This window comes from Aegilops tauschii, chromosome 5, assembly GCF_002575655.3.
Source record: "Aegilops tauschii subsp. strangulata cultivar AL8/78 chromosome 5, Aet v6.0, whole genome shotgun sequence".
NCBI classification, from domain to species: Eukaryota; Viridiplantae; Streptophyta; class Magnoliopsida; order Poales; family Poaceae; genus Aegilops; species Aegilops tauschii.
In genome coordinates, this window is record NC_053039.3 from 3,642,212 (window position 1) to 3,670,155 (window position 27,944).

General features: G+C 46.6%; 3 protein-coding genes across 3 annotated transcripts; 2 read left to right on the plus strand and 1 right to left on the minus strand.

Moving 5' to 3' along the window:
• Window positions 1-1,619: 1,619 nt before the first annotated feature.
• On the plus strand, window positions 1,620-7,838 carry LOC109746223 (plasma membrane ATPase 1). Its single transcript, XM_020305349.4, has 20 exons — window positions 1,620-1,928; window positions 2,179-2,397; window positions 2,677-2,814; window positions 2,998-3,132; window positions 3,226-3,405; window positions 3,508-3,714; window positions 3,803-3,922; window positions 3,999-4,118; window positions 4,206-4,328; window positions 4,431-4,535; window positions 4,830-4,974; window positions 5,084-5,251; window positions 5,356-5,594; window positions 5,677-5,709; window positions 6,029-6,110; window positions 6,217-6,377; window positions 6,500-6,685; window positions 6,774-6,956; window positions 7,036-7,214; window positions 7,429-7,838. Exons 1-20 carry the CDS (start codon window positions 1,872-1,874, stop codon window positions 7,523-7,525), a joined length of 2,877 nt encoding a protein of 958 aa, XP_020160938.1. The 5' UTR covers window positions 1,620-1,871; the 3' UTR covers window positions 7,526-7,838.
• Window positions 7,839-13,651: 5,813 nt separating this feature from the next.
• Window positions 13,652-17,607, plus strand: LOC109746224 (uncharacterized). The gene is made up of 16 exons (XM_020305350.3): window positions 13,652-13,856; window positions 13,923-14,048; window positions 14,151-14,210; window positions 14,514-14,627; window positions 14,726-14,813; window positions 14,912-15,057; window positions 15,135-15,236; window positions 15,332-15,403; window positions 15,475-15,574; window positions 15,879-15,961; window positions 16,439-16,516; window positions 16,593-16,691; window positions 16,785-16,835; window positions 16,921-16,977; window positions 17,049-17,090; window positions 17,210-17,607. The coding sequence occupies exons 1-16, from the start codon at window positions 13,707-13,709 to the stop codon at window positions 17,312-17,314; spliced, it is 1,473 nt and encodes a 490-aa protein (XP_020160939.1). The 5' UTR covers window positions 13,652-13,706; the 3' UTR covers window positions 17,315-17,607.
• Window positions 17,608-17,854: 247 nt separating this feature from the next.
• LOC109746221 (pentatricopeptide repeat-containing protein At1g18900) lies at window positions 17,855-23,212 on the minus strand. Its single transcript, XM_020305348.4, has 3 exons — window positions 22,846-23,212; window positions 21,837-21,928; window positions 17,855-20,873 (listed from the first exon to the last, which is right to left on the minus strand). The coding sequence occupies exon 3, from the start codon at window positions 20,868-20,870 to the stop codon at window positions 18,315-18,317; it is 2,556 nt and encodes an 851-aa protein (XP_020160937.1). The 5' UTR covers window positions 20,871-20,873; window positions 21,837-21,928; window positions 22,846-23,212; the 3' UTR covers window positions 17,855-18,314.
• Window positions 23,213-27,944: the final 4,732 nt, after the last annotated feature.

Consider the following 27,944-nt stretch of genomic DNA (forward strand, 5'->3'; position numbering starts at 1 on the left):
ACTACGTCCATATATATATATATCCGTATGTAGCGGAAATTGCTTTTGGAGGCCGAGCTTCGTGGAGGCCTCCAAATGCAAAATTCAAAATTCATGAAAATTCTTATTTTTAAATTTTAAAAAGTTCTAAAAAAATATACAGAGATAGATGAAGGCATAGTGCACAAGTGTGTCAATTTTCAGGGTGAAATACGTTGGAATGAGGGCTGTGCAAAAAAGACAAATCTGAGACTTTTTAACACATGATACTATTTATCCTCCCAGACCCTGAATTTGCCTTTTTTGTACAGGTCCCATTTCAATGTATTTCATCCTAAAATTTTACACACATACGCCTCACATCCTTGTTTACTTGTAAAAAAATTCAGATTTTTTTGAATTTTGATTAGTGCTCCACATCCATTCTATCAGAATTGTAAGTCTTTTTAGAGATTTCAATATGAACTACATATGGGCAGAATGAATGAATCTACACTGTAAACTACATCTATATACATCCGTATGTAGTTCATATTGAAATGAGTACATATATAATGATGTGTGCCACGGAATATATCTATCAAGACCTACACAATAGTAGAAGTACACCACGCAAATCCCATGGGATTTAAATCCTGAGGTTTTTTATTTACGGCGGTCGTCTTGATTAACTAGATTTATACTCTTACAAATACTTGTATAAAATTCATTTGTAGTATATTTTGAAGGTAAATTTTCATACACATAAACCCTTTGGTTGAAATCTTTTGCTTTTCCTTGTGCTAGTTTGGTAATCCTACATGATACAAGAGGACATGACACTATTCATGTTCATGTGTAGTGATTCCAAAAAAAGGTCCAAATCAGCTGACCAACCTCAGCCTCGGTCGGTCGCCACCCGGACGCTCGTCACGCACCGCCCATGCGGGCCCCACACGCGGGCAGACCTCTCCTAGCTTATTCCTTCCCCTCTTTCCTCTCGTCCATTCGCCACACCGCATGCCCCGACTATCCTTCGTTCAAACTACGCGGATCCAACGGCTACAGGCGACATGATCCCACCGGCATGGTCACCGATCCGACGCCGGTAGTGTGGTGTAGAGAAATCAAGGGATGATCCCAAAAAAATCCAAATCGGCTAACAACCTTAGCCTCGGTCGGTCGCCTCCTGCACGCTCGTCACGCACCGCCCATGCGTGCGCCACAGGGAGGCGCCTCCGACCTTATCCCTTCCCCTCCTTTTCCTCATTCGCTCGACACATCGCGCCCCCCGACGATCGACCACTGACCACGCGAATCCAACGGCTGTGTGCGACACGATCCAACGGTCCGCGTGGTCATCGATCCGACACCGGTAGTACGGTGTAGCGCAGAGGAGCCTCCGTCCCTTTGTCCAGAAATTTCGTCCGTCCTTCCCATGCATGTGCCTTCTCACTCTACGCAGATAGGGATTTCCTTCTGCGTCAAAGATAGGCCAAAAATCTCACTCTATGTCACCACCACCATACACACCTTCACAATACTAAAACACAAAATTTCCATTTTCCCTCCTAAACATCCCATGTGCCGTGTGTAGATAGGGATTTCCGTTAATTAATTCATTATTTACTGCCGCTACCACAACCTTCCTCTTCCTCCAGGCTCCAGCGGTGCCTGCCACCCTCTTTGCCTCCCTCCCGCACCTTCTCCATTCTTCCTCCTCCTCTTCAGTTACTCCTCTGGTCCAGTCCAGTCCAGTCCAACCATCCCCGCCCCACCCACAAGAACTCCATTCCATCTGCGGAGGTGAAAAGATCTTGGTTCCGGCGAGGGGAACCGCCGACCCTCCCACCGGGCAAGGGGAAGAAAGACGCGAGGCGGAGGGAGGGAGATCCCTGCCGCCGGCCGCCGCCATGGCCGAGAAGGAGGCCGGCAACCTGGACGCCGTCCTCAAGGAGGTCGTCGACCTGGTACGCACCTCACCACCGCGGCCTCCTCTCCTCTCCTCTCCTCGGTCCAGGCTTCTCGGGGGGCTTCTTTCTTGGGGGGATTTGGAGGCTCTTGCCCCGCCTTTGATTCGCCGCAGCCGCAAGGGGTTCCTCTCCTCCTCTCAATTCGAGTTCTTGGTTCACACATTGTTCAGACATTCTCCCCTTGTTTCGCCCTTCAATCAATCTTGGTTCCTCAACTTCGGCTCTGCTTCTTCTGGTGCTGCTGCAGGAGAACATCCCCCTGGAGGAGGTGTTGGAGAACCTGAGATGCAGCCGCGAGGGGCTCACCGCGGAGCAGGCGCAGCAGCGCCTCCAAATCTTCGGCGCCAACAAGCTGGAGGAGAAGGAGGAGAGCAAGGTCCTCAAGTTCCTGGGCTTCATGTGGAACCCGCTCTCCTGGGTCATGGAGGCCGCCGCCATCATGGCCATCGCGCTCGCCAACGGAGGGGTAACCCACCTCAACTTCTCTCAACCTCTATCTCTCTTCTTCTTCCTCTTATCTTGTTTACTGCACTGCATACACAAAACCAACAGTTCAAGATTGGGTCATTTCACATCTTGTATGTATGCCGTGTTTAACTGGAGATTGCGTGTGTGCCATCAGGGCAAGTGGTTCCTCAACCTGAAAATTTCTCAACTTGAAGATTCTAGTTGAGGACAGTTCAAGATTGCACAATGTAACATTTGTTTTGTTTTCTTCTTCTTGTCTAATTTTGCCATCAATCAGAATAAGCCGCCGGACTGGCAGGACTTCATCGGCATCATCACCCTGCTGGTTATCAACTCCACCATCAGTTTCATCGAGGAGAACAATGCCGGCAACGCCGCCGCCGCGCTCATGGCCCGTCTCGCGCCCAAAGCCAAGGTCCTTTCGTTTGCGCCACCTACCACTCTGTGCTGCCTCAGTTTCAGTATGCCTCACTAGCGAGTTTACAACTTTAGATTTGTGTGAGCCCATTAATTCAAAAGTCTGAATTTGACATAATCTTCAGACTGAGGTGTCCCAGCAGAGCCCACTCACAAGTCTGAATTTTTCTGTCGTCTTCAGATTCTCCGTGACGGCCGGTGGACCGAGGAAGACGCGGCCATCCTCGTGCCAGGGGATGTCATCAGCATCAAGCTCGGAGACATTATACCTGCAGATGCACGCCTCCTCGAGGGAGACCCTCTCAAGATTGATCAGGTCCTTCCCTTTCCACTCTTCTTGACTTGCTAACACTATCACTGCTTTTGAGGCTTCTCCTCATAACATAATTTCTCTTGTCTTGTGCTGTAGTCTGCCCTGACTGGAGAATCATTGCCGGCCACCAAAGGCCCCGGTGATGGCGTCTACTCCGGTTCGACGGTCAAGCAAGGTGAGATCGAAGCTGTCGTGATCGCCACCGGTGTTCACACCTTCTTCGGAAAGGCTGCGCACCTTGTTGACTCCACTAACCAAGTGGGCCATTTTCAGAAGGCAAGGCTCAAGCCCTCACCTTCACCTAGCTAATCTCTCTGTTTTCTTGATTGGACTATCGACATAGATGACAATATTATTACTGTTATCTTGCCGGTGCAGGTTCTGACGGCCATTGGGAACTTCTGCATTTGTTCCATTGGTGTGGGAATGTTCATCGAGATCATTGTAATGTATCCTATCCAGCACAGGGCGTACCGCCCTGGAATCGACAACCTCTTGGTCCTTCTCATTGGAGGCATTCCCATAGCCATGCCGACAGTCTTATCCGTGACTATGGCTATTGGGTCACATCGCTTGTCTCAACAGGTTTTCACCTGGAGCATAACATAGTTTGGTTTTCAGTTTTTTTAAGCTGCATTAATTAACTGAACCACGGTATGATTTTTTTTTTCAGGGAGCTATCACAAAGAGAATGACTGCAATCGAGGAGATGGCGGGCATGGATGTCCTTTGCAGTGACAAAACTGGGACTTTGACTCTCAATAAGCTTACCGTGGACAAGAACCTTGTTGAGGTAAGGCGAGGATATTACTTTAACTCTTGCATTCTTTTTCTGATTCATATATCTTATGAAAACAAGTCCGGCCCAGGTTTTCGAAAGAGGCATCACTCAGGACCAAGTGATTCTCATGGCTGCTAGGGCGTCTCGAACAGAAAACCAAGATGCTATTGATACAGCAATTGTGGGGATGCTAGCTGATCCGAAAGAGGTACCGTACAATACTTTGTTGATGTGGTGGCAGAGGGTTACCTCTGTGTATATGATGAAATGACTGTCTGCCCATATGTTCACGCAGGCACGTGCTGGTATTCAAGAAGTTCATTTTCTGCCATTCAATCCTACTGACAAGAGGACGGCGCTGACATACATTGACGCTGATGGCAAAATGCACCGTGTTAGTAAGGGTGCACCTGAGCAGGTACCACAAGAATTAACTGTTTTCATATTGGTATCCCAGCATTACCTTATGGAAGGACATATTATACTCATGATCGGCATGAACCCAATGAATTGACTGCAGATTCTTCACCTCGCTCACAACACATCGGAGATAGAGCGGAGGGTCCATGCTGTGATTGACAAATTTGCAGAGCGTGGACTTCGATCGCTTGCTGTAGCGTATCAGGTGAGAAAAATTACAATGTACCATCTATCTTAGGCTGCTATTCAGTATCAACAGAGTTCAGTCAGTGAGAAGGATTTCATGAAAACTTAAAATAAAATTAGTAAGCCTTGTCCATGCAAATGGGAGGCTGCCCAACTTAAGCTTAAGCTAGTTTTTTTAAACAATCTGGCTTCCATATCTGTATCAGTTAGACCATTATAATGACTATCGTAGGTCGACCTTAATTATTTCTTTTAATATCTGTTTTTGGTATGTGTCATCTTAGCGAGTGTATTATCCTGTCCTTTCATGTAGGAAGTACCAGATGGGAGGAAAGAAAGCCCTGGTGGCCCATGGCATTTTGCTGGTCTGATGCCACTTTTTGATCCTCCAAGACATGACAGTGCTGAAACAATTCGGAGGGCACTTAACCTTGGTGTTAATGTCAAGATGATCACCGGTAATAGTTTCATTCCTTTTCAGAAAAGAAGTAATAGTTTCAGTTCCGATTATGTCTGATGCATTCCTATTAACTTCGATGTGGCTTGTTTTATTTTACAAATGTTCAGGTGATCAGCTCGCCATTGGAAAGGAAACAGGGCGTCGCCTGGGAATGGGTACAAACATGTATCCTTCATCTGCTCTGTTGGGGCAGAAAAATTCAGACGAGTCCATTTCTGCTTTACCAGTTGACGATCTCATTGAGAAAGCTGATGGTTTTGCTGGCGTCTTCCCTGGTATGCTTTTTTATGAATGAAATTACAGCACTGCAAAAACAGGGGGTTGGGAGAACGAACAAATATTTAATTCTACATTGATCGAGTGATTGTCTTTTCTCCAGAGCACAAGTATGAGATTGTGAAACGCCTGCAAGCACGAAAGCACATCTGTGGGATGACGGGTGATGGAGTAAATGATGCTCCAGCTCTAAAGAAAGCAGATATTGGTATTGCTGTTGCTGATGCGACTGATGCAGCCAGGAGTGCTTCAGATATTGTCCTCACAGAACCAGGCCTCAGCGTGATCATCAGTGCCGTGCTTACCAGTCGTGCAATTTTCCAGCGTATGAAGAACTACACTGTATGTGATAATGTGCCTGAGTATTATTTCCTACTTTTTTGCTTGTGCTATATATAGGGCTAATGCATTGTGATGCGTGCAGATCTATGCTGTCTCCATCACAATTCGTATTGTGGTAAGTTTTTCTTGTGTTTCACCTCTGAATTATTACTTCCAGAGCGATACATGTTTCGATCACATTATTTGCAATGCTGGTTTTAAATGGTGTCAAGTTGCATGTTCTGTTTATTTGGGAAATTGTCATTGATGCTTCTGTTGGGGATCAAAATTTCACTTATTCAACTTAGCAAAGGTTACGAGATCTGTACGCATAAATGTTTTTGGAATATATATATATATATATTCATCTTAAGCACTGAAGTTTCGCCCATCTGGCCTATATGCCTTGCTTCAGGGTTAACTCTGTATCTTCCTTTTCTGCTTACCTTTAACAGCTTGGATTTATGCTACTTGCCCTCATCTGGAAATTCGACTTTCCACCGTTCATGGTCCTTATCATAGCGATTCTGAATGATGGTACAATCCCTCTACCTCCCTCTGTTTCAGAACAGAAGTAGAATCAGAAAGTATAAATATTTAAAGAGGCTTCTTTAACTATTTGTCGTGAACTTGTGATCAATAGGTACCATCATGACTATATCAAAGGATCGGGTAAAACCATCTCCACTACCCGACAGCTGGAAGCTGGCTGAGATTTTCACAACTGGAGTTATCCTTGGTGGATACTTGGCAATAATGACGGTCATCTTCTTCTGGGCTGCGTACAAGACAAACTTTTTCCCGGTAAGGAGCAATGTGCTTAAGTGAAGAAAAAATATATTTTTGTGAATCTTAGGGCAATTGCGGTGTCCAAGAAAAACTTGTGATAACTACTTTTATGATGCTTACTGTTAATAAAATTTCAGAGATTGTTTCATGTCGAAAGCCTGGAGAAGACAGCTCAGGACGATTTCCAAAAGCTCGCGGCTGCCATTTACCTCCAAGTCAGCACCATCAGCCAAGCTCTCATCTTTGTCACCAGATCACGCAGCTGGTCATTTGCCGAGCGTCCTGGGTTTCTACTGGTCTTTGCATTCTTGGTTGCGCAGCTGGTGTGCTCCTAACTCCCTGTCCCTCTTATAAACTGCTTCAGGAGAAAAGCACGTCAAGCTAAAAAACCTTCCCATTTAATATTTACAGATTGCTACACTGATCGCGGTGTATGCTGACTGGCGGTTCACTCAGATCAAAGGCATCGGGTGGGGCTGGGCTGGCGTCGTGTGGCTCTACAATATCATCACATACCTCCCGCTCGATATCATCAAGTTCCTCATCCGATACACTCTGAGCGGCAAAGCATGGGATCTCGTCATCGACCAAAGGGTAATAATAACATGTGTGCTCCACAACTGTCGGGCCATTTACCATGCTGCATGACTCACTAATGTTCATCTTTCTGTAGATTGCCTTCACAAGGAAGAAAGACTTCGGCAAGGAGGAGAGGGAGCTCAAGTGGGCACACGCTCAGAGGACCCTCCATGGGCTGCAGCCACCGGATGCCAAGATGTTCTCGGAGAAGGGGGGCTACAATGAGCTGAATCACATGGCTGAAGAGGCCAAGAGGAGGGCCGAGATTGCAAGGTACGTAGGACCAATCAATCATAGCCCTTCCTTGCATATAATTTCCCCTGGTCCCTTGTCGGTCCGGCTGTCCCTCCTTTCCCCCCTCATTGCCTCATGAATTCATCTCTGGGCATCCATGTGTCTTCTCTGATATCAGTAGGCAATAGTGACATAAGCACTTGTGTTTGTCGACAACGACGTGAAACTAACTACGCTGTCATGGTTGCTACAGGTTGAGGGAGCTTCATACTCTCAAAGGGCACGTGGAGTCCGTCGTCAAGCTGAAGGGTCTCGATATCGAGACGATCCAGCAATCCTACACGGTCTGATGATCTGAGCTGTCCAGGAGAAAAAAGGGGGAAATCCCTCCCTAATTTATGGGTTACCGTCATGAGTGAAGAGTGGATCCTCTTCTTTGCTGTCAACTTTACTACTGTAATCGTCCGCGTAGTACTCGAGACATATCTACCGTAGTTTAAGCTTAAGCTTGCCGGTTGGTGATATAGTTTCGCGCCACCTAAGTAATGGCGTCGCCGTATTTTTCTTCTTCTTCTTCTTCTTCGTTTTTTCTGTTTTCAGATAGTATGTACATTATGTTTTTCTCTCCCTTCATTTTAAGCTCGTTACCGACATGTGGATAAATCGGGTATGGTGGCCTGTTTGTGGGGGCACGGTAGGGTTAGCATGTGACCTTCATTCAGTGCATGGCGATGAAATGCTTCCTTCCTGGGGTCTGGTTTCAGATCTCTAGCTGTGGTTTGGCTCAAATATATTTGCCTGCCATGCTTCTGTGTCGGTGACAGATGCAGTCAGTCAAAGTGCTTCATGGGCCTCATGGTAGAAATCTTTCGTAAAATGTTTCTAGTTCATCCAAGGAGATGTCTGAGAACAGTAGCGTCATGAACTAGCAGAAACAATTGATATTTAGTAAGATTATTCCATCCATGCACAACAAAAACATCTTGTTACACATGGTCATATGCCTGGACTGAATTGTTTCTTACACATTATCTCTCTTGGAACTGCAGGAAATTTTCCCTCAAGTGCAAATTTCTCTTCCTTCGTATCCGCAGTCCTAATATTTTACAATCAGGAGGAGAAAAACAGCTTCCATTCAAGGGAATATTGATTGCTGTATATTTTGCTCGATCAGAGTAAATTTTGAGCTGCCGTGCAGTTAAAAAACAATCACAGCCACAGCCCGCAACCATCTTTGATGATCAATTCAGCAACATGTTCAGTAAGGCCATTGATGCAGGAAACTTGATGCTAATAAAGGTACATCATGCAGCCAAACATCCGCCCAAAACAGGGCAACATGAAAACTGAAAACAGAGCCATGGACATATGATATTATGAATAACCAATTGACAAGTTTCTTGTGTGTGGGTCCGACAGAGGAGAAACACAAGAGATGTCGCTGCCCAGTGCGTCGTCCTCGTCGCATGAATGGCTCAGCGTGGGAGCTTTGAGTAGCATGCCACATAATAATGGCAGTCCAAGTCAAAGTCCAAGTGCGGAAAATAACTCCTTGGCAGCCTGCGACCATCTTTGATGTCACGGTGTTGGTGCCGTACGACAAAAGCTTCTTGGGCCGCTTATCCAGGAGCAAGAGAGCCTCTCTCTCCAGGTCAATGGTGATGATCTGGTAATCACACGACCTGGGCCGGTGTGATCCTGCGCCGCTGACAAACTCGTCCCTTCCAAATGCATCTTGCATGGAAAAACGGTGCTTCGTACACCAGTTGCAAGAACCCCGATGATTGTCCAGAGCTACCACAACCCTCATAACCATCTGGCAGCTTAATAGTAGAATGGTAGTCCGTGGTATGACTCATCTCCTCCAACCCTTGAACCACAAGAATCACAAAGATGTGTGCTGTACCAACCTGCACAAGAGGTTCCCCCATCCAGTCGTCGTCCACAAAACAGCTTGACATGTCAGAATCGAACACCTCAAGTCCCATGATACCAGTATTCATACTACGGATGATCCTTAAATCTTTCACAGCAAACAACATGATAAATGGTGTTGCGCAACAAAATAAGTATAAGATGTTTCTTAATGTACTCAAGGTGTTTTCAATTTATTAGACAAAAGAAATATCTACCTAGTTTCCGCTACCTGTTTACGCTTTTTTTGTCCTACTCCTTAGTGATGTCCAACAAATAGCAAAGTACATTTTTAAAATTCCTGTTTTCTATAAATTTTGAACAATTTTTAAATTGGCATTACAAATTCATGAACAATTTTTGAATTGGCGTTACAAATTCATGAACAATTTTTGAATCGACGAACAACTTTTTTTCAATCCATGAACATAGTTTGAGTCGGCAAACATTTTTTGAATTAATAAAAGAAATTATGAACTGGCCATTTTTTGAATAGATAAACTTTTTTTAAATGCATGAACATTTTTTGAATCAATGAGCTTCTTTTGTAATTCACGGTTATTATTCCCTTTTTTGAACATTTTAAAAAAATCATGACCAATTTTAAAATTCACGAACATTTGGTTCAAATTCACAAACATTTTTTGAAAATGCAAATAGTTTTCCAAATCATTAACATTGTTTTTAATCCAATTATTTTTTATGATTTATGGAATATTTTTTCATAAATTCAGAAAAAAAATCAAAACTTGGATTTTTTTGGAAATCCAGAATTATTTTAAATAAGAAAATATAAGAACAAAAAAGAAAAACAAATAGCCAAAAAAACCGGAATAAAGAACAAAGGCCGTCTAGACTCCATCATGTGCCAGCCCAATAGGGTGCGTTGGCTGTTAGGTGTTCACGATTTCTAAAAGAGAAAAGGAAAGGGGAAGGGAGCTAGGTGGGATTGAACCTGGGTTTCTTGCTCTAGCCAGTGCACTACCTGCCAACTTGTGATATCTAAGAAGACTGTGTGTAAATGAATCAACTGAAAGCGCCTTCACGAGGATAAACGGGTTTTTTTTTCTCACTTACAGATGCATGGTGGGTAATTTATGCCAACTTTAGGGGTAATTTTGGTGACATACCGCCAGAAGCAATAAACCTTTTATTATTAGGGAAAGATAAACTAGACATGATGATTTTTCCTAAAAAAAAGAGAGGAAATTATTCAGGTGTGGTGTAGAACATCTGTCTCCACTTTTACATCCAAGTCCACAAGAATATCCGCCTGAGCTACGCTTGCTCGGTTGTTGTCGCCACCTAAGGAGAGGACAAAGATGACGAGAGCAGCAACTATGTCGTCCACACACACACTTGTAGAAGGAAAGTTCTTGCTAATGTCACCGCGGTATGAGCATAAGACAGGATATGGGAGAAGATCGGTGGGGGCCACACTTCGATGTGTGCCCACCGTCGGGTTAGCGTTACTAGTGAAAACTGATGATCCACACTCAAGACAAGGCTGGACATTTTTTTGATGCACGTAGAATGTGTTTTAAATGCATCATGACCTTTTTTTTTATGTACGTAGAATGTTTTTAAATACACGTTGACCATTTTTTTCTGAATGGTATGAAACATTTTCTTAAAAAGTTCTGCAAGACATTTTTTACATTTTATAAACATTTTCTAAAAAATATCATGAATTTTTTTTGAAACATGTGTACATTAATTTGAATGGTAGGATTTTTTTAATATTTCATAAACATTAAAAAGAATACAACGCGTGGTGGGTCACATTATCAATTTTTCTTTTGGGACAAAATACCATGCGTTGCCCGCTTGTTTCTCTTTGAAGACCCATTTAGGTGATGGTTCCGTGATGCTTTTGTAGGGACATTTGCAAGATGATCACCTCTTTAGGAGAAATTTGGAGGATGAAATGAGTTGCGACAAAGGGCCCAATATATTAGTACTCCTAAGCAACTAATTCACAAACTTATTGATAGAACACGAGGATGTCAATCGGCTAAATCACAGTTGCTCGTCTATTTTCCTCAGCGATAATGCCGTTTGCGAAGGCCGCAAGGAGACGGGGATAGAGCGAAATGGCTTTTTAGTGTGACGTTGCATCCACCGTTGAGCCTCCTAACATCGAAAAACCTTCTTTTTTGCACTCCACAAAGTCACTTGGAATGGAATATTTACTGGAAGAACACACGTGCGTTGCAACGGGGCCACATTAACTTTAAAAGTTCAATATCAATTATATTAATATTACATTTAATATTCTCATACATATTAAGTGACATTGACGGCCTTTTTTACCATCAAATTCTCACACACACACACCCTCTCCCTCCCTCTTCCTCACTCTCTCTCCCCCTCTCCCTCACTCGGGAGGTGGCACGAAAATAAATCCGGAACGGAGACTACCAACTGAGACATTAGGAGTAGAGATCATTTAGTTGATAAGAATAAATAGAAAACGGTGTTAAAAAGGAGAAACAGATTAGAATACATTGAAAAACCAAAAGGACGATGTAAAAAGGGATTCGCCCTGCCCCCGGGCCTTGCACCGAACCGGCTCAGCGGTCCAATCCCCGCGCGGTCGTCTTCTCCTGTTCCCCGAGCCGCGTCGCTACAGAGCCGGGCTCCCGCCCGACCACCTCGCTGGCATCGAAGGGGAATGGCCTCACTCCTCCTCGACGCCCCCTCCCAAATCCACTTCTCCTCCTCGCTCGCTCGATCCCGTCGATCTGGACGAAGTCAGACGCCACGGCCACCATGACCGACCCCGTCCACATGACCACTGCCCTCCCTGCGGGCTAGGAGCTTGTCGAGGAACTCCGAACGCCTTCGCTACTTCGTCTGCGCCAACGAGATCAAGTCCAGCACCCCCCGCATCGACGTCATTGCCGTCTTCCTCAACCTTGGGTCACCGCGACATTGCCGTTTGATCCGCGCCGCCCCGAGCTCCCATGTCTTCCCCTAGGGCGCCATTGACACCGCCATGATCTCCTCTTGCCTTTCCCCTGTTTCCCCTCTCATTTGCTCTCGTTAGGTATTTCGCCGTGGCCGAGAACCGCCGTCCGCCATGGCCATTGCAGGGGTAGCAACCGAGCTCCTCGGATTGACCCCGTGGCACATGCCCGCTCCTATGCACACCCATGCCCGAGCCTGCCGCTCTTCTTTCGCGCCCGCGGGACCACTCCCTCTCCATGCCACGCCCGTGCTACACCGCGTCGGTCGCGCCCACCGCTGCCGTCGCGCTCGCCGCTGCCACGGCACCACTGTGCCCCGTGCGACACACACCCTGGCCGCGCGCCACACTCTCGCTGGCTGCGCTCGCCCCGTCTGCTGCCGCCTATCCCTTCGCTCGCCCCGCTGTCGCGCCCCTGCCTCGCGCCGCCTCCAGTTGTGGCCATCTTCTGCCGGCCGCCCCCTCAGCCACGCCGGCCGCATCTCTGCCCTCCACCGCCGGCCGCTCGCCTCACCTGCTGCGTGTTGCTTCCTGCTGCTATGCGCTGCTCTACCGCTGGTACACTGCTGCGCCATGCCCTCGACACCGCCGTGGACAAATGTGGCGGAGGGATTGTTAATGGAGTACGAGAAGGAGGTGGCGGAGAAGGTGTGGAGAGGCAGGAGGTCTGGGGCGGTGTCACCTGGCTTTGGTGGAGGTGTTTATGCGAGAAGGAGCCGGAGTGGAAGGAGAGGTCACAATTGGAAAGAATCGTAAAAAAAAAAATCATAACCCGGAGATCTCAGTTCAAAAAAATGCTAATATATATCGACAGAGGGGTGATTTTCTTCAATAGGTGGAAAACATAGGAAATATTGGTTGTTATCAAGGAAAGGTAAAAATTTAGGAAAGTTAGGATTTTTGAGCTGATTTCTATGCAAATGGGGTTTTATTGTTTGGTAACGTGATATCAGTACCTGCCCGTTTGTGACGTGTCTGATTAGGAAAGTTTGCAAATGTTAAGAAACTATTTATTGAGAGAAAAGTTGTGACGTGTCTGTTATTTGTTTCCTAAAACAAATTTCACTAATAAGAGAAATCGATTGATTTAGATAAGTTAGGAAAGTTAGATTAAAATGTATTATTTGTTTCTTGAAACCTAAGACAAATTGAACCAATAAAAGGAATCGATTGATTTGCATAATTTAAGGAAGTTAGATTAAAATGTATTATTTGTTCCCTGAAAATCTGTTATTTGTTTCCTGAGACAAATTGAACCAATAAAAGAAATCGATTGATTTGCATAATTTAAGAAAGTTAGATCCGTGATTTGTTATACGTTAGGAAAGTTCTGGTTGTAATAAAGAGTGGAGAGAAAAATAAACCGATGGACCGGGGTGGGAGAGGGTGGTGGGAGGAGAGACAAAAAAAACCCAGCTAAAATAAACCGCGGACCAGGGTGGGAGGGGGTGGTGGGAGGAGAGACGAAAAAAACCAGCGAAAATAAACCGCGGAGACGATTCACCAACCCGTCATTAGGAGTAGAGAGAGATAAGTGAATTTGGGCTCCAGCCCACTAAACCCGGCCCACACTATAGCATGCCCAGGCCCATGGGTCCACACTATCCAGTCCACCTTGCTTCCAGCCTTCCACCGAATTCATCGACGAAATGCCGCCGCAGTGGCCGTGGCTCCAGCCCGCCGCCGCCGCCGCCGCCGCTCGCCGCGCCACCCCCTTCGTCTTGCGCGGGAGACGCTGCTCCTCCTCCGTCCCCGCCTCCGTCTGCGCCTCGGCGCCCTCCGGCCACGCCCGCGAGCAGGTAACTAGCCCAGCTCAGCCGCCGGCCTGCCCCCGCCCCTAGCTCCTGACTCTGTTCGCCATGCAGGAGGATGAGCAGTCACTGGTTGTGGTGGGCGGCGGCGCCGCCGGGGTGTACGCGTCGATAAGGGCCAAGACCCTGGCTCCCCACCTCAACGTGGTGGTCATAGAGAAAGGGAAGTTCTTGTCCAAGGTACCATGCCAATGCCAATGTCTTATTTCCATTGGACTGGAAAAAGGCTACCGCTATGGTGTTCCTTAAGTATGTATGAATTGTTGGAATGGATGGCTGCAGGTCAAGATCTCCGGCGGCGGGCGGTGCAATGTCACCAACGGGCACCATCTCGAGCCGTCGGTACGCGCACTTTGCAGACTCTACTGCATCCATTGCTTTTCATAGTCCATATTAGTGCTGTGGATTTGTAATTGTCCAAGGTACCATGCCAATGTATGCAGCTGTCTGTGTTCTAGCCACTGTGTTGTGTCAGTCAGTTAGTTTGCTGCCCATTCACTGGCTGAATGAGATGGTGGCAATGTTTGCACCATTTCGATCAGCAACCATAAAAAATGATTTTTACCACTACTATTTTTCAGTCAATTGTTACATGTGCTCTTTAAGCTTGTGATTGTCATTTATCAAATACTATTCAATTCTCAGGGACTGGCGAGAAATTATCCTAGGGGGTACAAAGAACTCCGGGGATCCTTCTTTCGCACCCATGGGCCACAGGATACCATGCACTGGTTTTCAGATCATGGTGTGGAGCTTAAGGTAGCTTAGTTCACACCACATTTACTTCAGGATCTTGCTTGTGCATTGACTGAAGCCAGTTTACTTATCTATGTCTACTGTTTTGATTGTCATGTTAGACCGAAGAGGACGGTAGAGTCTTTCCTGTCACTGACAACTCTGCTTCGGTAGTAGACTGCCTGCTGAATGAGGCGAGAAGACTGGGAGGTAGCTAATGCTATTTGACTCTGCTGTCCATTCCGTTATCATCCACACACCCTTCATCACGAAGAAACAATTTCTGGAATTGAGTTCTTTTTTTGAAGTTTCCCTGCAGGCTGGTAAATCCGTGTCCGGTGCATCTGTCGACGCCAACGGCAAGTTTGTTGTCAAAGTTGAGAAGCGTACTATTGATTTTGTAGATTACATCAGCGCTAATTATGTCTTAGTTGCTACAGGCAGCAGCCAACAGGTATCTGAACACTAAATAGGTGCTTACTCTACTAGACACCATAAACTCTTTCCCTTACATATTTCTCTTACTTGCAGGGCTACTCATTTGCTGCGCAACACGGTCACTCTATTATTCCACCTGTGCCCAGCCTATTCACATTCAAAATTGCAGACAAGCGACTGGCTGATCTATCCGGGGTATTGATCCGTAACTGCTATTGCAAATCTCATACTCACAAGTGATGACTCACTGCACGCAAAAATGATTCCCCTCCTTTTCTCCTGCCACGTAGGTTTCGTTCACAAGGGTCACAGCAAAACTGATGCTAGATGGCATTCAGAAAAGCGCTCCTGAATTAACTCAGGTGAGCCGGACACCTTCAGCAATAGGCTCCGTCATAGATGTTTGCTTACATCAATTGTTTGGCCATTGCAGACTGGACCTATGTTGGTTACACATTGGGGGCTTAGTGGCCCTGTTGTTCTTCGATTATCTGCATGGGGAGCACGTGAACTATATCAGGACAAGTACCAAGGTGAGGCCCAAAGAAATTGTACACGAGTGGCACTACATTTTTAATACGGAACATAGCTGGATCTAGTGTTTTATTTCTTCAGCTTGTGCATTTTGTGTTCCATCAATCACATGAAACTTTCCATTACAATAGTATTTTAAAACAGCATGTAAGATCTACTCCCTCTGTCCCACAATACAAGACGTTTTTGCAAGCTAAAACATAGCTTGCAAAAACGTCCTGTATTGTGGAACGGAGGGAGTAAAAGATATTGTCGAACTCATCCACTTCTCTTGTTGGAATATGTATATTTCTTTCAACACAGCAAAGCTTGTGGTTGACTTCATACCGGACATTCACATCGAGGACGTGAAGCGGATCCTATTCCAGCACAAAGACCAACATGCGGTTCTGATCTTTCCCTGTCCTTCGTTAATGTCTTCATCTGAGAGTCTGAGTTCTTTTTAGAAATAGAGAATCCGAGTTTTAAATTTTTAACTCTGCTTTTGAATGCCTCTTGCTTTAATAAATTAATCGACCAGTTCTTGTAAATGCCTTCAACAAGATGGACATTGCTTTCTGTTTCTTAATATGCCTCCCTTATTAGGCTTTCTGAGTAAAATTTTAATGAAGATTTGCTACTGCAGATACAGATACTTATAGCCACCTTTACAACATTCTGTTTTATCTGTCATGTTGGGGTGCTTTAACCAACCTCCGTCCGGAAATACTTGTCATCCATTTCTCCGACAAGTATTTCCAGACGGAGGGAGTGTTTTGTATGACTTATGTAATTTTGTCACAGAAATATTCCCTGAATATTCCGATTTTCCTTGTAAAACATTATGGTGAAGCTGTACTAAGATTTTTTTTTAATCTCTGCAGAAGAACAAAGTAAATAACGCCTTTCCCAAGGAGTTTGGTCTGGTGAAGAGGTTTTGGGGATTCCTTCTAGAACAGGAGGTTGCAGTAGCTGAATCCTGGTCCTTACTCAGCCCCTTAATTTGATGTTTTACTCAGTCGAAGTTTTCTCTTGCAGAGTTTAGATGGTGACATGCACTGGGCCACCGTGCCAAAAAGTCATCTGAACGCGATGGCCCTTCGATTGAAACAGTGGATGTTTGAGGTTGTTGGGAAGGTATGTGATATCTTAAGTATATCCCTTGAAAAGCTCGATAGCGGTTTTTTGATGTATCTGTGCTCACTGATGTTCCCTCATCGTCATATGTAGGGCCAATTCAAAGATGAATTTGTGACAGCTGGAGGTGTTCCACTTTCAGAGGTATTTATTAGTCGACAACTTAATTGCAGTTTTCACAAACATGACTCGACTCACGAAAAATCCAACTTGTTCATCTGTTGTAAAGATATCGCTTAGCACCATGGAAAGCAAGAAGCAGCCCAATCTGTTCTTTGCAGGAGAGGTAACAGCACAGCTGTCTTGAACTTGCAACCCTCTGGTTATCTTATCTTACAGAGTGTGATCTTGCTGTAGGTACTTAACGTCGACGGGGTCACAGGCGGGTTCAATTTTCAGGTAAGAAATAGATATCTCCACAGCGGATTAGTAAAAACTTGGAGATGCTTCTATTAAAATTCTTTTGAAGTGGGAACAAAAAAGGTTTCAACTTAGCATTTGCTCTTTGCTTTCCACAGAATGCATGGACTGGTGGGTATATAGCTGGGACAAGCATTGGCACATTGGCATCAAAAAGCATTCTGAAAGAAGAGCAAGCCTGTTTGCAACTACAAGGATCTTAAGGACATGTATGAAATCATGACAAGGAGGGTAGAGATTCAAGGATTCTTAGTTCTTACTGGCTGACAAACTTATAAAAACTTCTGAGAGTGTAGCTTAGCTGCTAGTCCACAGTATTGTAGCTCAAAAACAAGCAAAGATAACCAAGATTCACATCGACTAACTGTATCGTCGTGTTGTAGTGACAATTTTGCTGTGGAGTAAGATCCTAGTTGAGCAACTTGTGAATCGTTGTAGACTTGGCAGTAATAATCAGAAGATCAATATGCCCAGTGCATTCACTGCTTTTCCTCAAGGTTGGGCTGGAATTTACAGCTAAAACACCTGATGTGCTGAAACATAAAACAAAATTCCCATTGTCTAATTTAGAATGCAACAAATCAATCTCTCAATGTTCCTTCTCACAAACAAATAGAAGAAAATTCTCATAATTTGTATAATTCAGAATGTATGATTTTAGTCCCTAAATGTTCCCAGATAAATAAGTTTCGACACGCTACAGGCGAAACCATAAAAGATGAAATTACACACAACCAAGATTCAGGAAGGTACATCGATTAATTGTATCGTCACATCGTAGCAATAATTTTGCTGTGAAGCAAAAGTTCCTGGAGCAAACTTCTGAATTGATGCAAACTTTGCTGCAACAATCAGAAGACCAATGCATTGCCTTCCAGAAGGCTAGATTGCAACAATGCAATGTCTAAATGTCTAATTCAGAGTGCAACAATGCAATGTCTAAATGTTCTCATCACATCACAGATAAATATAGAGTTTGGAAAGATAAGAAGTCAACCACCACTACATTTTCTTAACACACGCACGCTACAGGCGACGAAACTAGAACAGATGCTTCCTTCATCCAAAAGAGAATGATTGCTCCACAAAACTGCACCTGTTCAGCTAGCTAGCTATCTATAAGTTGGTTTATTCCTGATGATATATAACGTAACCTAGCAGAAGCAGAAGCGGAAGCAGAAGCAGGCCCTAATTAAGAACTAACTAGAGCAAATGCATGCGCTCGACATAGGGGTTGTGCAGCCACTGACTGAGCGGTTCCCCGCACCCGACGAAGCAGCCGGTGTTGCCGCGGGCGGCGAAGAGCGGGAACTGGAAGAGATGCAGCAGCTTCTCGATGGACTGGCGGACCAGCGAGGAGCCGGTCACCCTGCTCCTCCTCCCCCAGCCGGTGACGATGTCGATCCTCTCGGGGCAGGAGCCCATGAGCAGCATCTGCCTGTGGAACCAGGCGAGCGTCCTGGAGAGAGCGGTGACGGCGGTGCCCTCGGACATGAGGTGGAGGTTGATGAGCCAGTAGGAGGAGCTCTTCTCCCTCACGGAGTCCGGGTAGACGTTCTTCTGCGCGGCCACCTCCCAGATGAAGCCGGCCTCCTCCTTGAGGCCGGACTTGTGCAGGAAGTCTATGACGGCGTCCATTATGCCCCTCTTGCTCTCCCTGTCCTCGCTGTGCATCATGTCCAGGAAATACCTGGCGTGGTCCCTCACGTTCTCGCCGCCGGGCTCGGCGTCGGGCAGGTAGAGCAAGAACATGTGGGCCGGGTGTCCGGTGATGGCCATGAGCTGGCAGCATAGCCCCATCGAAGCGTGAGCGTCGGTGCAGCAGCTGAGCAGCAAGGTGTACGTCTGGAGAGACGGGACGAGCCCCTGCGCAAGCATGTTCTGGAGCACGCTGTAGGCGTCCTGAAACCTGTTGAGCTTCAGGAAAGCACTCAGGAGGGAATTGCAGGTGGGCACGTTGGGCTGCAAACCATCCTGGAGCATCGCATGGTACCACCCTAACGCCTTGTCGACATTCCCGGCCTTGCCCCAGAGGTCCACCAGAAGGCCATACACGGGCTCGTCAGGAGCCCAGTCGCGCCTCATCTCGAGGAACACAGCCTCAGCCTCATCCAGATGACCACAGTGACCAAGAACCTCCATGACAATGCTGTAGGTTATCTTGTCGGGACGGAATCCGGCGATCTGCATGTCCCTGTACAGCTTCACGACATTGTCGTAGTTTCTTGCCTTGGCCTGCAGGGCGATTATTATGTTGTAAGTAACCAGGTTGGGCGTGCACCCATTCTCGATCATCTCACAGAAAAGCTTGTAGGCGGCCGCCAGCTGGCCCCCTTTTCCAAGGCAATTGACCATGGCGCTGTAGGTGAAAGTATCGGGCGACAGGCCGACTTCTTGCATCCTGCCATACAAATCCATGGCCACTTCCAGGTACCCTGACTTAGCATGGATATCGATCAGTGTGCAGTATGTGACGCGATCAGGCTCGTAACCAGCTCCCTCCATCTCCTCGAAGACCTGAACAGCCTCTCTCAGAAAGTTTGCACGGCCATACGCGTGTATTATTCTGTTGTATGTCACCACGGTCGGCTTGCAGTTTACCAAGCTCATCTCATCGAGAAGCTTCCTCATCGTGCCAAACTGCTTTGCCTGTCCGAGGATCCCTATCATGGTGGTGTAGGTATGGCCATCATGCTTGAACCCTGGCTGCCGCTTCAACCAGTGGAAGAAACCAAGCGCGATGTTGTGGTCATGAAGCAGCTTCAGCACTTGATTGGCCTGGAACACATCAATCTTGCAACGGAGATTATCAAGAACATGTTCCGTCATGGGACCCCACTTCATCTGCTGCAGCGTATGGTAATACTGTTCGACTGCCCGCAACGACTTCAGTGATCTTAAGTTGGACTGCGGTCCTCCACCATGACCTTTTATTGTTCCTAAAGGGCCCTGAGATTTGTCAGAGGGGCCACTATAAACAGTTGGAGCTGAGAAGTTGCGAGTTTGAACTCCAGCCCACCTGCCATCTGAATTGGGACTATTATTAGAATGGTAATTTGAGTGGCCTTGATTAGGATGCCTTTGATTCCTTACTTGTGACGGTGAACCGGAAACTGCAGCCGCTGGCCCTGAGAAATTCTGCGTTGGCTTTGCGTATCCAGATCTTGAGCCCCCCTTCCCAAAATCATTTTGCATGGAAGGGGCACAAGGTGTATTTGCCCCAGCATGGCTATGCTGATTATTTGCCTTGTTATTAGAAGACTGGCCACCAGATAATGGCTTGCTAGAATAGTTGGCACCAGCCTGTGGAACTTGCTTAGTGCTTCCATTATTCGAGGAGGACTTCAAATTTACCAACTCATTATACACACCAGCTCCTGCGATTCCGGACTGAGAAATGCCCCTGGCGGCCTGCTTAGAGGGCTGCACATAATTATTTCCTTGAACCTGACGGTTACCAGGATGGTTACTTCTGTTGCTTGATGCTGGCTCCTTGTCTGGAGATGAGGTGGAAGGAATGACATTAACAGCTTGAGTTGGGTATCCAGTAGCACTACCAGCAACATGCTGCGCAGACGGAGGCTGAACCTTCACAGACGATCTGCGCTCGATAGTACTCGCAGTCTGCCTCTTTGAACCACAAGTGTCATCATCAGGGCACGTGCACGAAGCTCCATCCGCGCTACCACACCTTGACCCACTAAGATAGAAGGACCGTGCACACTGGGTTAGCGTGCTGAGTTGCTTTGCCCTCAACATGAACTGCAATATAAAGTTTACATAGTGTTATCAACTAGAACAACCTTTTATATTACATAAATAAGAGGTTCTGCTTACATAATCTGGATAAAAGAAATACAAGGTCATGACCACATTTGTTTCGATGGACTATTATAATCAAAGGCACAAGAATCGCAGAAACAGTACAAGCCACAAGGAAAAATAAGCTACAGAGAACAGGACATGAATATTATCAAGTGAACGCAGACAGCTTGCCATTTCTTGTCTGATACAGTCGTGACCGTTAACCAATAAACCAAAGTCTAAAGCATATTTACAAGTTCCACAACAGGGTTTTTTCAATACTGGTGGTATAAAAGAATCCGACTGCGCAATGAATGCTAGCATGCAGTACACTGCATAATGACTGAGTAATGTAGCTATTAAGTTTGATAATTACATCTAGCCTTGCTTGTTACGATTAATTTAGCAATGGATATTGCAAGATTTGTTTTCCCTGCGGTTGGCCCAAATTGAATATACAAAACACCATATTATGGTGCTCCATTTTAGCTATTAAGAACTCACTAATATCAACAAAATGCACCAAGGTTATTTTAGCAATGTAATTGCTACCCAGTTGCATTTGAGAAGACTCTTCCCATTCAAATGATAAGCATAACAGCATACAATTAGATAGACAACAAGGTAGTGTTTAACTAGAAAAAGTTTCAAGCTAGATATGGTTCATAAATGGGCTACAAGCTTAATGTGATTTCTTGACTCATTTCATGTGTTCATCTAGTCATATCTTTTGTCGTTTAAGAACATGAGAGAGAATGATATTATGTACCGTGAAGGATATAATTTAACTGTATGCATAAAAGTAAAAATGTATGTCGGCAACTCATACAAGGTTTACCAGCATGCGTAAATAAATGAAGAAATTCAGTCAAAAAGAATTGGAGAAATGTATGTTGGGGAGGGAGGGAGGGAGGGACTTACTGGTTAATAAATTAATCAAGAAATTTCAAGAATGCCTATATATGTCGACTTCTACCAACCAAAGAGCTCCATGTTGGCCCTCATTGGCAGACCTGCAAAAAAAATGTGGTCAAAATTTGCGTATAACACTATACTGCTTACTAGGATGCATTATTTTATTAGCTGTAAATCGAATCAGTAGTAGCATGAACTCAATTGGCCCAGTAGATTATGCACAGCAAAACAAGTGCCTTATATAGTTACCCCAGAAATTCCCCCAATGTTTGGCCTAGTCAGGGCTATCACTGCAGGGCTCTAGTTGGATGAGAGCTTAAGAATAAGTCCATAATCTAGACACCTGCTTCGCCTTAGCTTGAAACCTTCAACTTGTATAAGCCAAAATGGTGATACCGAAGCATGCAAAGAAGCCCTGAACAAAGGGCAAATTGATCCGTTTGCAGAACCATTGGTGTCCGACTGTCCTGATCCACGAATATTATTCTCTCTGAAAGATTGTTTGCGCAGAGATCCTACTGATAACAGGGGAAAGGTTGCTCTCTGAGCTAAGGTTTGGTAGGTGCTAATACTTCCACATCATGGGGTACATCAATCGGTGTGATAGCCCGAAAATGGGATCTCGTGTGTGAGCTGAATGCAAAGGGGGAAACACGATTTTTTTTTGGTTGTTGCTGGAAACAAAAATTTTGACCCTTTGTGACGTGTGGGGATTCAATCAACCGGTTTGGCGTACTGGTACTAGCAAGAAAACACAGCAGGGCGGCCTTCTTCTCGGTCGCCGGCGGCGGGGCGGGGCGGGGCCGGGCTGGGGAATTAGGGCTGACGCAGCCCGCCCTCGGCCGCGGAGGGGGGCGAGCGGGAAAGAGGGGGGCCGGCGGCAGGTGGCGGCGGAGGCAGGCCACCGGCCACGGCGACGCGTCATCCCCAAGACAGGACATTTGCGGAATCCCCTTTGGCGGAAGCACTAGCAATGGCACGCGTGAGCAGTGAAAGTAGATCCTTTTTCTCTCACCTTGAGACGGGAGGGGAAGGGCGTCCGGCGAGAGAGGAAGGGAAGGCGAGCCGGCGGCGGCGTGCCCTGGCCGTGGCCGGCGGCGACGTCGCCTTCTCCCCCTGGGACAGTCAATCAATCCCTCCTCCTGCGGCTGTGAGGAGGGCGGCGGCGGCGGCGGAGCTGGGCTGGAGAGGGAGGAGTGGAGGAGGGCGCGATCGAGGGAGGAGTGGAGGAGGGCGAATTTGTTGATGCGCGCCCGGCGATTGCGGGGGATCTCCGGAAAGATCTCGGCGGGGCGGCGCACGGGTGGGTGGCGCCGCTGATGGGGAAGTACTGGATGGAGGACTGTTTGGTGAGAGATGGGGAGGATGGAGGGGCTGTGTGCAAAAAGGAGGGGACCGGCAACTTCCTTCGCAAGTCAAGACGGTCAGCGCCCGCCGAGCTTCTCGGACGCTTCCTTTATCCAATGATGATGATGATGATGATATCCAAGCTCCAAAAATATCATAAGGGTCAAATGATACGATGCCAAACTAGCAAATGCTTGCCATAAAAGTTTTTTTTTCAAGAAAGTTTTCTTTTTCAAGAAAATACCACAGTTCATGCTGGCGCACTCACCAGCCGGCCGGCACACATGCCAGCACACAAAAAATGGTGGGACTTGAGTTCGACCACGCCATCGCGGCTCCCGTGGTCCTGCCGTCATACAAAAAAGATGGCCCTTGACGCCATAGATCACTCGTCGTCGAACTTGAGCATGTCGGCCTGCATCTTCTCGAACCACGACCTCTTCCTTGGTAACAAGGCGTTGAGATCCACATTCATGATCTCTACCCCGGTCATCATGCTTGCAAGAGCCACTTCTTTCGCCTTTGTCTTGGCGTTGGCGGCCTCGATCTCTAGCATCTTGACTTGCTTCTCCGCCTCGAGCTTGAACATCTTGGCTTGCTTCTCGGCGTCAAGATCAAGCCTCCTCCTTTGGATCTCCATGAAAGCATCCATTTGCTCCGCCTTGAAACGCCGGCGCTCCTCCTCCTTTGAGTCCTTCTTATTCATCATGCCGTCCACGCTTGCGATCAAGGCGTTGGTGGCCGCATCTCACTTGTCCTCCTTCTTGGAGTTGGTCTTCCCCCGCGGCCGTGCCGACTCGCCCTCCCCAACATCCTCCACGGCGCCCTTCCCCCCACGTGCCTTGAGTGCGGCATATTGTGCCTTGAACTTCTCTTCGTCCTTGATGACCCGATAGCAATGGGAGAGGTTGAAGCACTTGCCATTGTGTTGAACCTTGAATGCCTCCAAAGCTTGAAATGCCTACAAAATGTTTCCATGCAAGCATATGGGCAAGTGATAGGAAATGAAGACGTAAAAGGATGATCTTGATGGCACAAAAGAGGGCGGCTTGCTTGCTATCATACCATGTCTTGCACGCCGATGTCGCTCACGGGGCGGGCCTTGACGCTCTCAAGGGTGGCGCAAAACTTGTTGCACTCTTGTTGGATCACCCTCCACCGCTTGGAAATGGAGACCCACCCGCGCGTGCTCACAAATTGGTAAGGTGGAAACTTCTTGCGCGCATGAAACTCGCGGTGCACACGAGTCCAAAAGGTCGAATGCTTTTGCTCGGCGCCCGTCTTTGGGTCTTGTCCAATGTCTCGCCAACACTCGCAAAGAAGCTTGTCCTCGGCAGCTGTGTACGCCTTCGTGCGCTTGCTCTTGCGCTTCGGCTTAGGACCGGCGGTTTGGTTGGCGAGCTCGTCCTCGAACAAAGGCTCCACTTCGATGTCGCACTTGTTGGGGAACGTAGCAATAATTCAAAATTTTCCTACGTGTCACCAAGATCTATCTAGGAGATGCTAGCAACAAGAGAGGGGAGTGCATCTACATACCCTTGTAGATCGCGAGCGGAAGCATTCAAGAGAACGGGGTTGATGGAGTCGTACTCGTCGTGATCCAAATCACCGATGATTCTAGCGCCGAACGAATGGCACCTCCGCGTTCAACACACGTACGGAGCGGGGACGTCTCCTCCTTCTTGATCCAGCAAGGGGGGAGGAGAGGTTGATGGAGATCCAGCAGCACGACGGCATGGTGGTGGAAGTAGCGGGATCCCGGCAGGGCTTCGCCAAGCGCAAGCGGGGAGAAGAGGTGTCACGGGAGGGGGTGGGAGGCGCCAGGGGCTGTGGTGCAGCTTCCCTCCCTCCCCCCTTTATATAGGCCCCCTGGGGGGCGCCGGCCCTGGAGATCCCATCTACAGGGGGGCGGCGGCCAAGGGGGGGAAACTTGCCCCCCAAGTCAGGTGGGGCGCCCCCCAACCCTAGGCGCAGGGGAGGCCCATGGGGGGCGCACCAGCCCACCAGGGGCTGGTTCCCTTCCCACTTCAGCCCATGGGGCCCTCCGGGATAGGTGGCCCCATCCGGTGGACCCCCGGGACCCTTCCGGTGGTCCCGGTACAATACCGGTGACCCCCGAAACTTTCCCGGTGGCCGAAACTGGACTTCCTATATATAATTCTTCACCTCCGGACCATTCCGGAACTCCTCGTGACGTCCGGGATCTCATCCGGGACTCCGAACAAATTTCGGGTTACCGCTACTAGTATCTCTACAACCCTAGCGTCACCGAACCTTAAGTGTGTAGACCCTACGGGTTCGGGAGACATGCAGACATGACCGAGACGACTCTCCGGTCAATAACCAACAGCGGGATCTGGATACCCATGTTGGCTCCCACATGTTCCACGATGATCTCATCGGATGAACCACGATGTCGAGGATTCAATCAATCCCGTATACAATTCCCTTTGTCAATCGGTACGTTACGTGCCCGAGATTGGATCGTCGGTATCCCAATACCTCGTTCAATCTCGTTACCGGCAAGTCACTTTACTCGTACCGTAATGCATGATCCCGTGGCTAACTCCTTAGTCACATTGAGCTCATTATGATGATGCATTACCGAGTGGGCCCAGAGATACCTCTCCGTCATACGGAGTGACAAATCCCAGTCTCGATTCATGCCAACCCAACAGACACTTTCGGAGATACCTGTAGTGCACCTTTATAGCCACCCAGTTACGTTGTGACGTTTGGTACACCCAAAGCATTCCTACGGTATCCGGGAGTTGCACAATCTCATGGTCTAAGGAAATGATACTTGACATTAGAAAAGCTCTAGCAAACGAACTACACGATCTTGTGCTATGCTTAGGATTGGGTCTTGTCCATCACATCATTCTCCTAATGATGTGATCCCGTTATCAATGACATCCAATGTCCATGGTCAGGAAACCATAACCATCTATTGATCAACGAGCTAGTCAACTAGAGGCTTACTAGGGACATGTTGTGGTCTATGTATTCACACATGTATTAAGGTTTCCAGTTAATACAATTATAGCATGAACAATAGACAATTATCATGAACAAGGAAATATAATAATAACCATTTTATTATTGCCTCTAGGGCATATTTCCAACAGTCTCCCACTTGCACTAGAGTCAATAATCTAGTTCACATCACCATGTGATTAACACTCAAAGTTCACATCACCATGTGACTAATGCCCAAGAGTTTACTAGAGTCAATAATCTAGTTCACATCACCATGTGATTAACACTCAATGAGTTCTAGGGTTTGATCATGTCATGCTTACGAGAGAGGTTTTAGTCAACGGGTCTGAACCTTTCAGATCCGTGTGTGCTTTACAAATCTCTATGTCATCTAGTAGATGCAACTACCACGCGCTACTTGGAGCTATTCCAAATAACTGCTCTACTATACGAATCCGGTTTACTACTCAGAGTCATCCGGATTAGTGTCAAAGTTCGCATCGACGTAACCCTTTACGACGAACTCTTTTACCACCTCCATAATCGAGAAAATTCCTTAGTCCACTAGTTACTAAGGATAAGTTCGACCGCTGTCATGTGATCCATTCCTGGATCACTCTTGTACCCCTTGACTGACTCATGGCAAGGCACACTTCAGGTGCGGTACACAGCATAGCATACTGTAGAGCCTACGTCTAAAGCATAGGGGACGACCTTCGTCCTTTCTCTTTCTTCTGTCGTGGTCAGGTCTTGAGTCTCACTCAATACTCACACCTTATAACACAGCCAAGAACTCCTTCTTTACTGATCTATTTTGAACACCTTCAAAATCCTGTCACGGTATGCACTTATTTGAAAGTACTATTAAGCGTTTTTTGATCTATCCTTATAGATCTTGATGCTCAATGTTCAAGTAGCTTAATCCAGGTTTTCCATTGAAAAACACTTTTCAAATAACCCTGGATGCTTTCCAGAAATTCTACATCATTTCTGATCAATATGTTAACAACATATACTCATCAAAAATTCTATAGTGCTCCCACTCACTTCTTTGGAAATACAAGTTTCTCATGAACCTTGTATAAACCCAAAATCTTTGATCATCTCATCAAAGCGTTCATTCCAACTCCGAGATGCTTACTCCAATCCTTAGAAGGATTGCTGGAGCTTTGCATACTTGTTAGCATCTTTCAGGATTGACAAAACCTTCTGGTTGTATCACATACAACCTTTCCTCAAGAAAATTGTCGAGGAAACAATGTTTTGACATCCTATCTGCAAGATTTCATAAATAATGCAGTAACTGCTAATATAATTCTAACAGACTCTTAGCATCGCTACGGGTGAGAAAGTCTCATCGCAGTCAACTCCTTGAACTTGCCGGAAAACATCTTAACGACAAGTCGAGCTTTCTTAATGGTGACACTTACCATCATTGTCTGTCTTCCCTTTAAAATCCATCTGTACCCAACAGCCTTACGACCATCAAGTAGAAGTCTACACTTTGTTTTATACATGGATCCTCTCTCGGATTTTATGGCCTCGAGCCATTCGTCGGAATCCGGGCCCACCATCGCTTCTCCACAGCTCATAGGTTCATCGTTGTCCAACAACATGACTTCCAAGATAGGATTACGTACCACTCTGAAGTAGTACGCATCCTTGTCGTCCTATGAGGTTTGGTAGTGACTTGATCTGAAGTTTCATGATCACTATCATAAGCTTCCACTTCAATTGGTGTAGGTGCCACAGGAACAACTTCCTGTGCCCTGCTACACACTAGTTGAA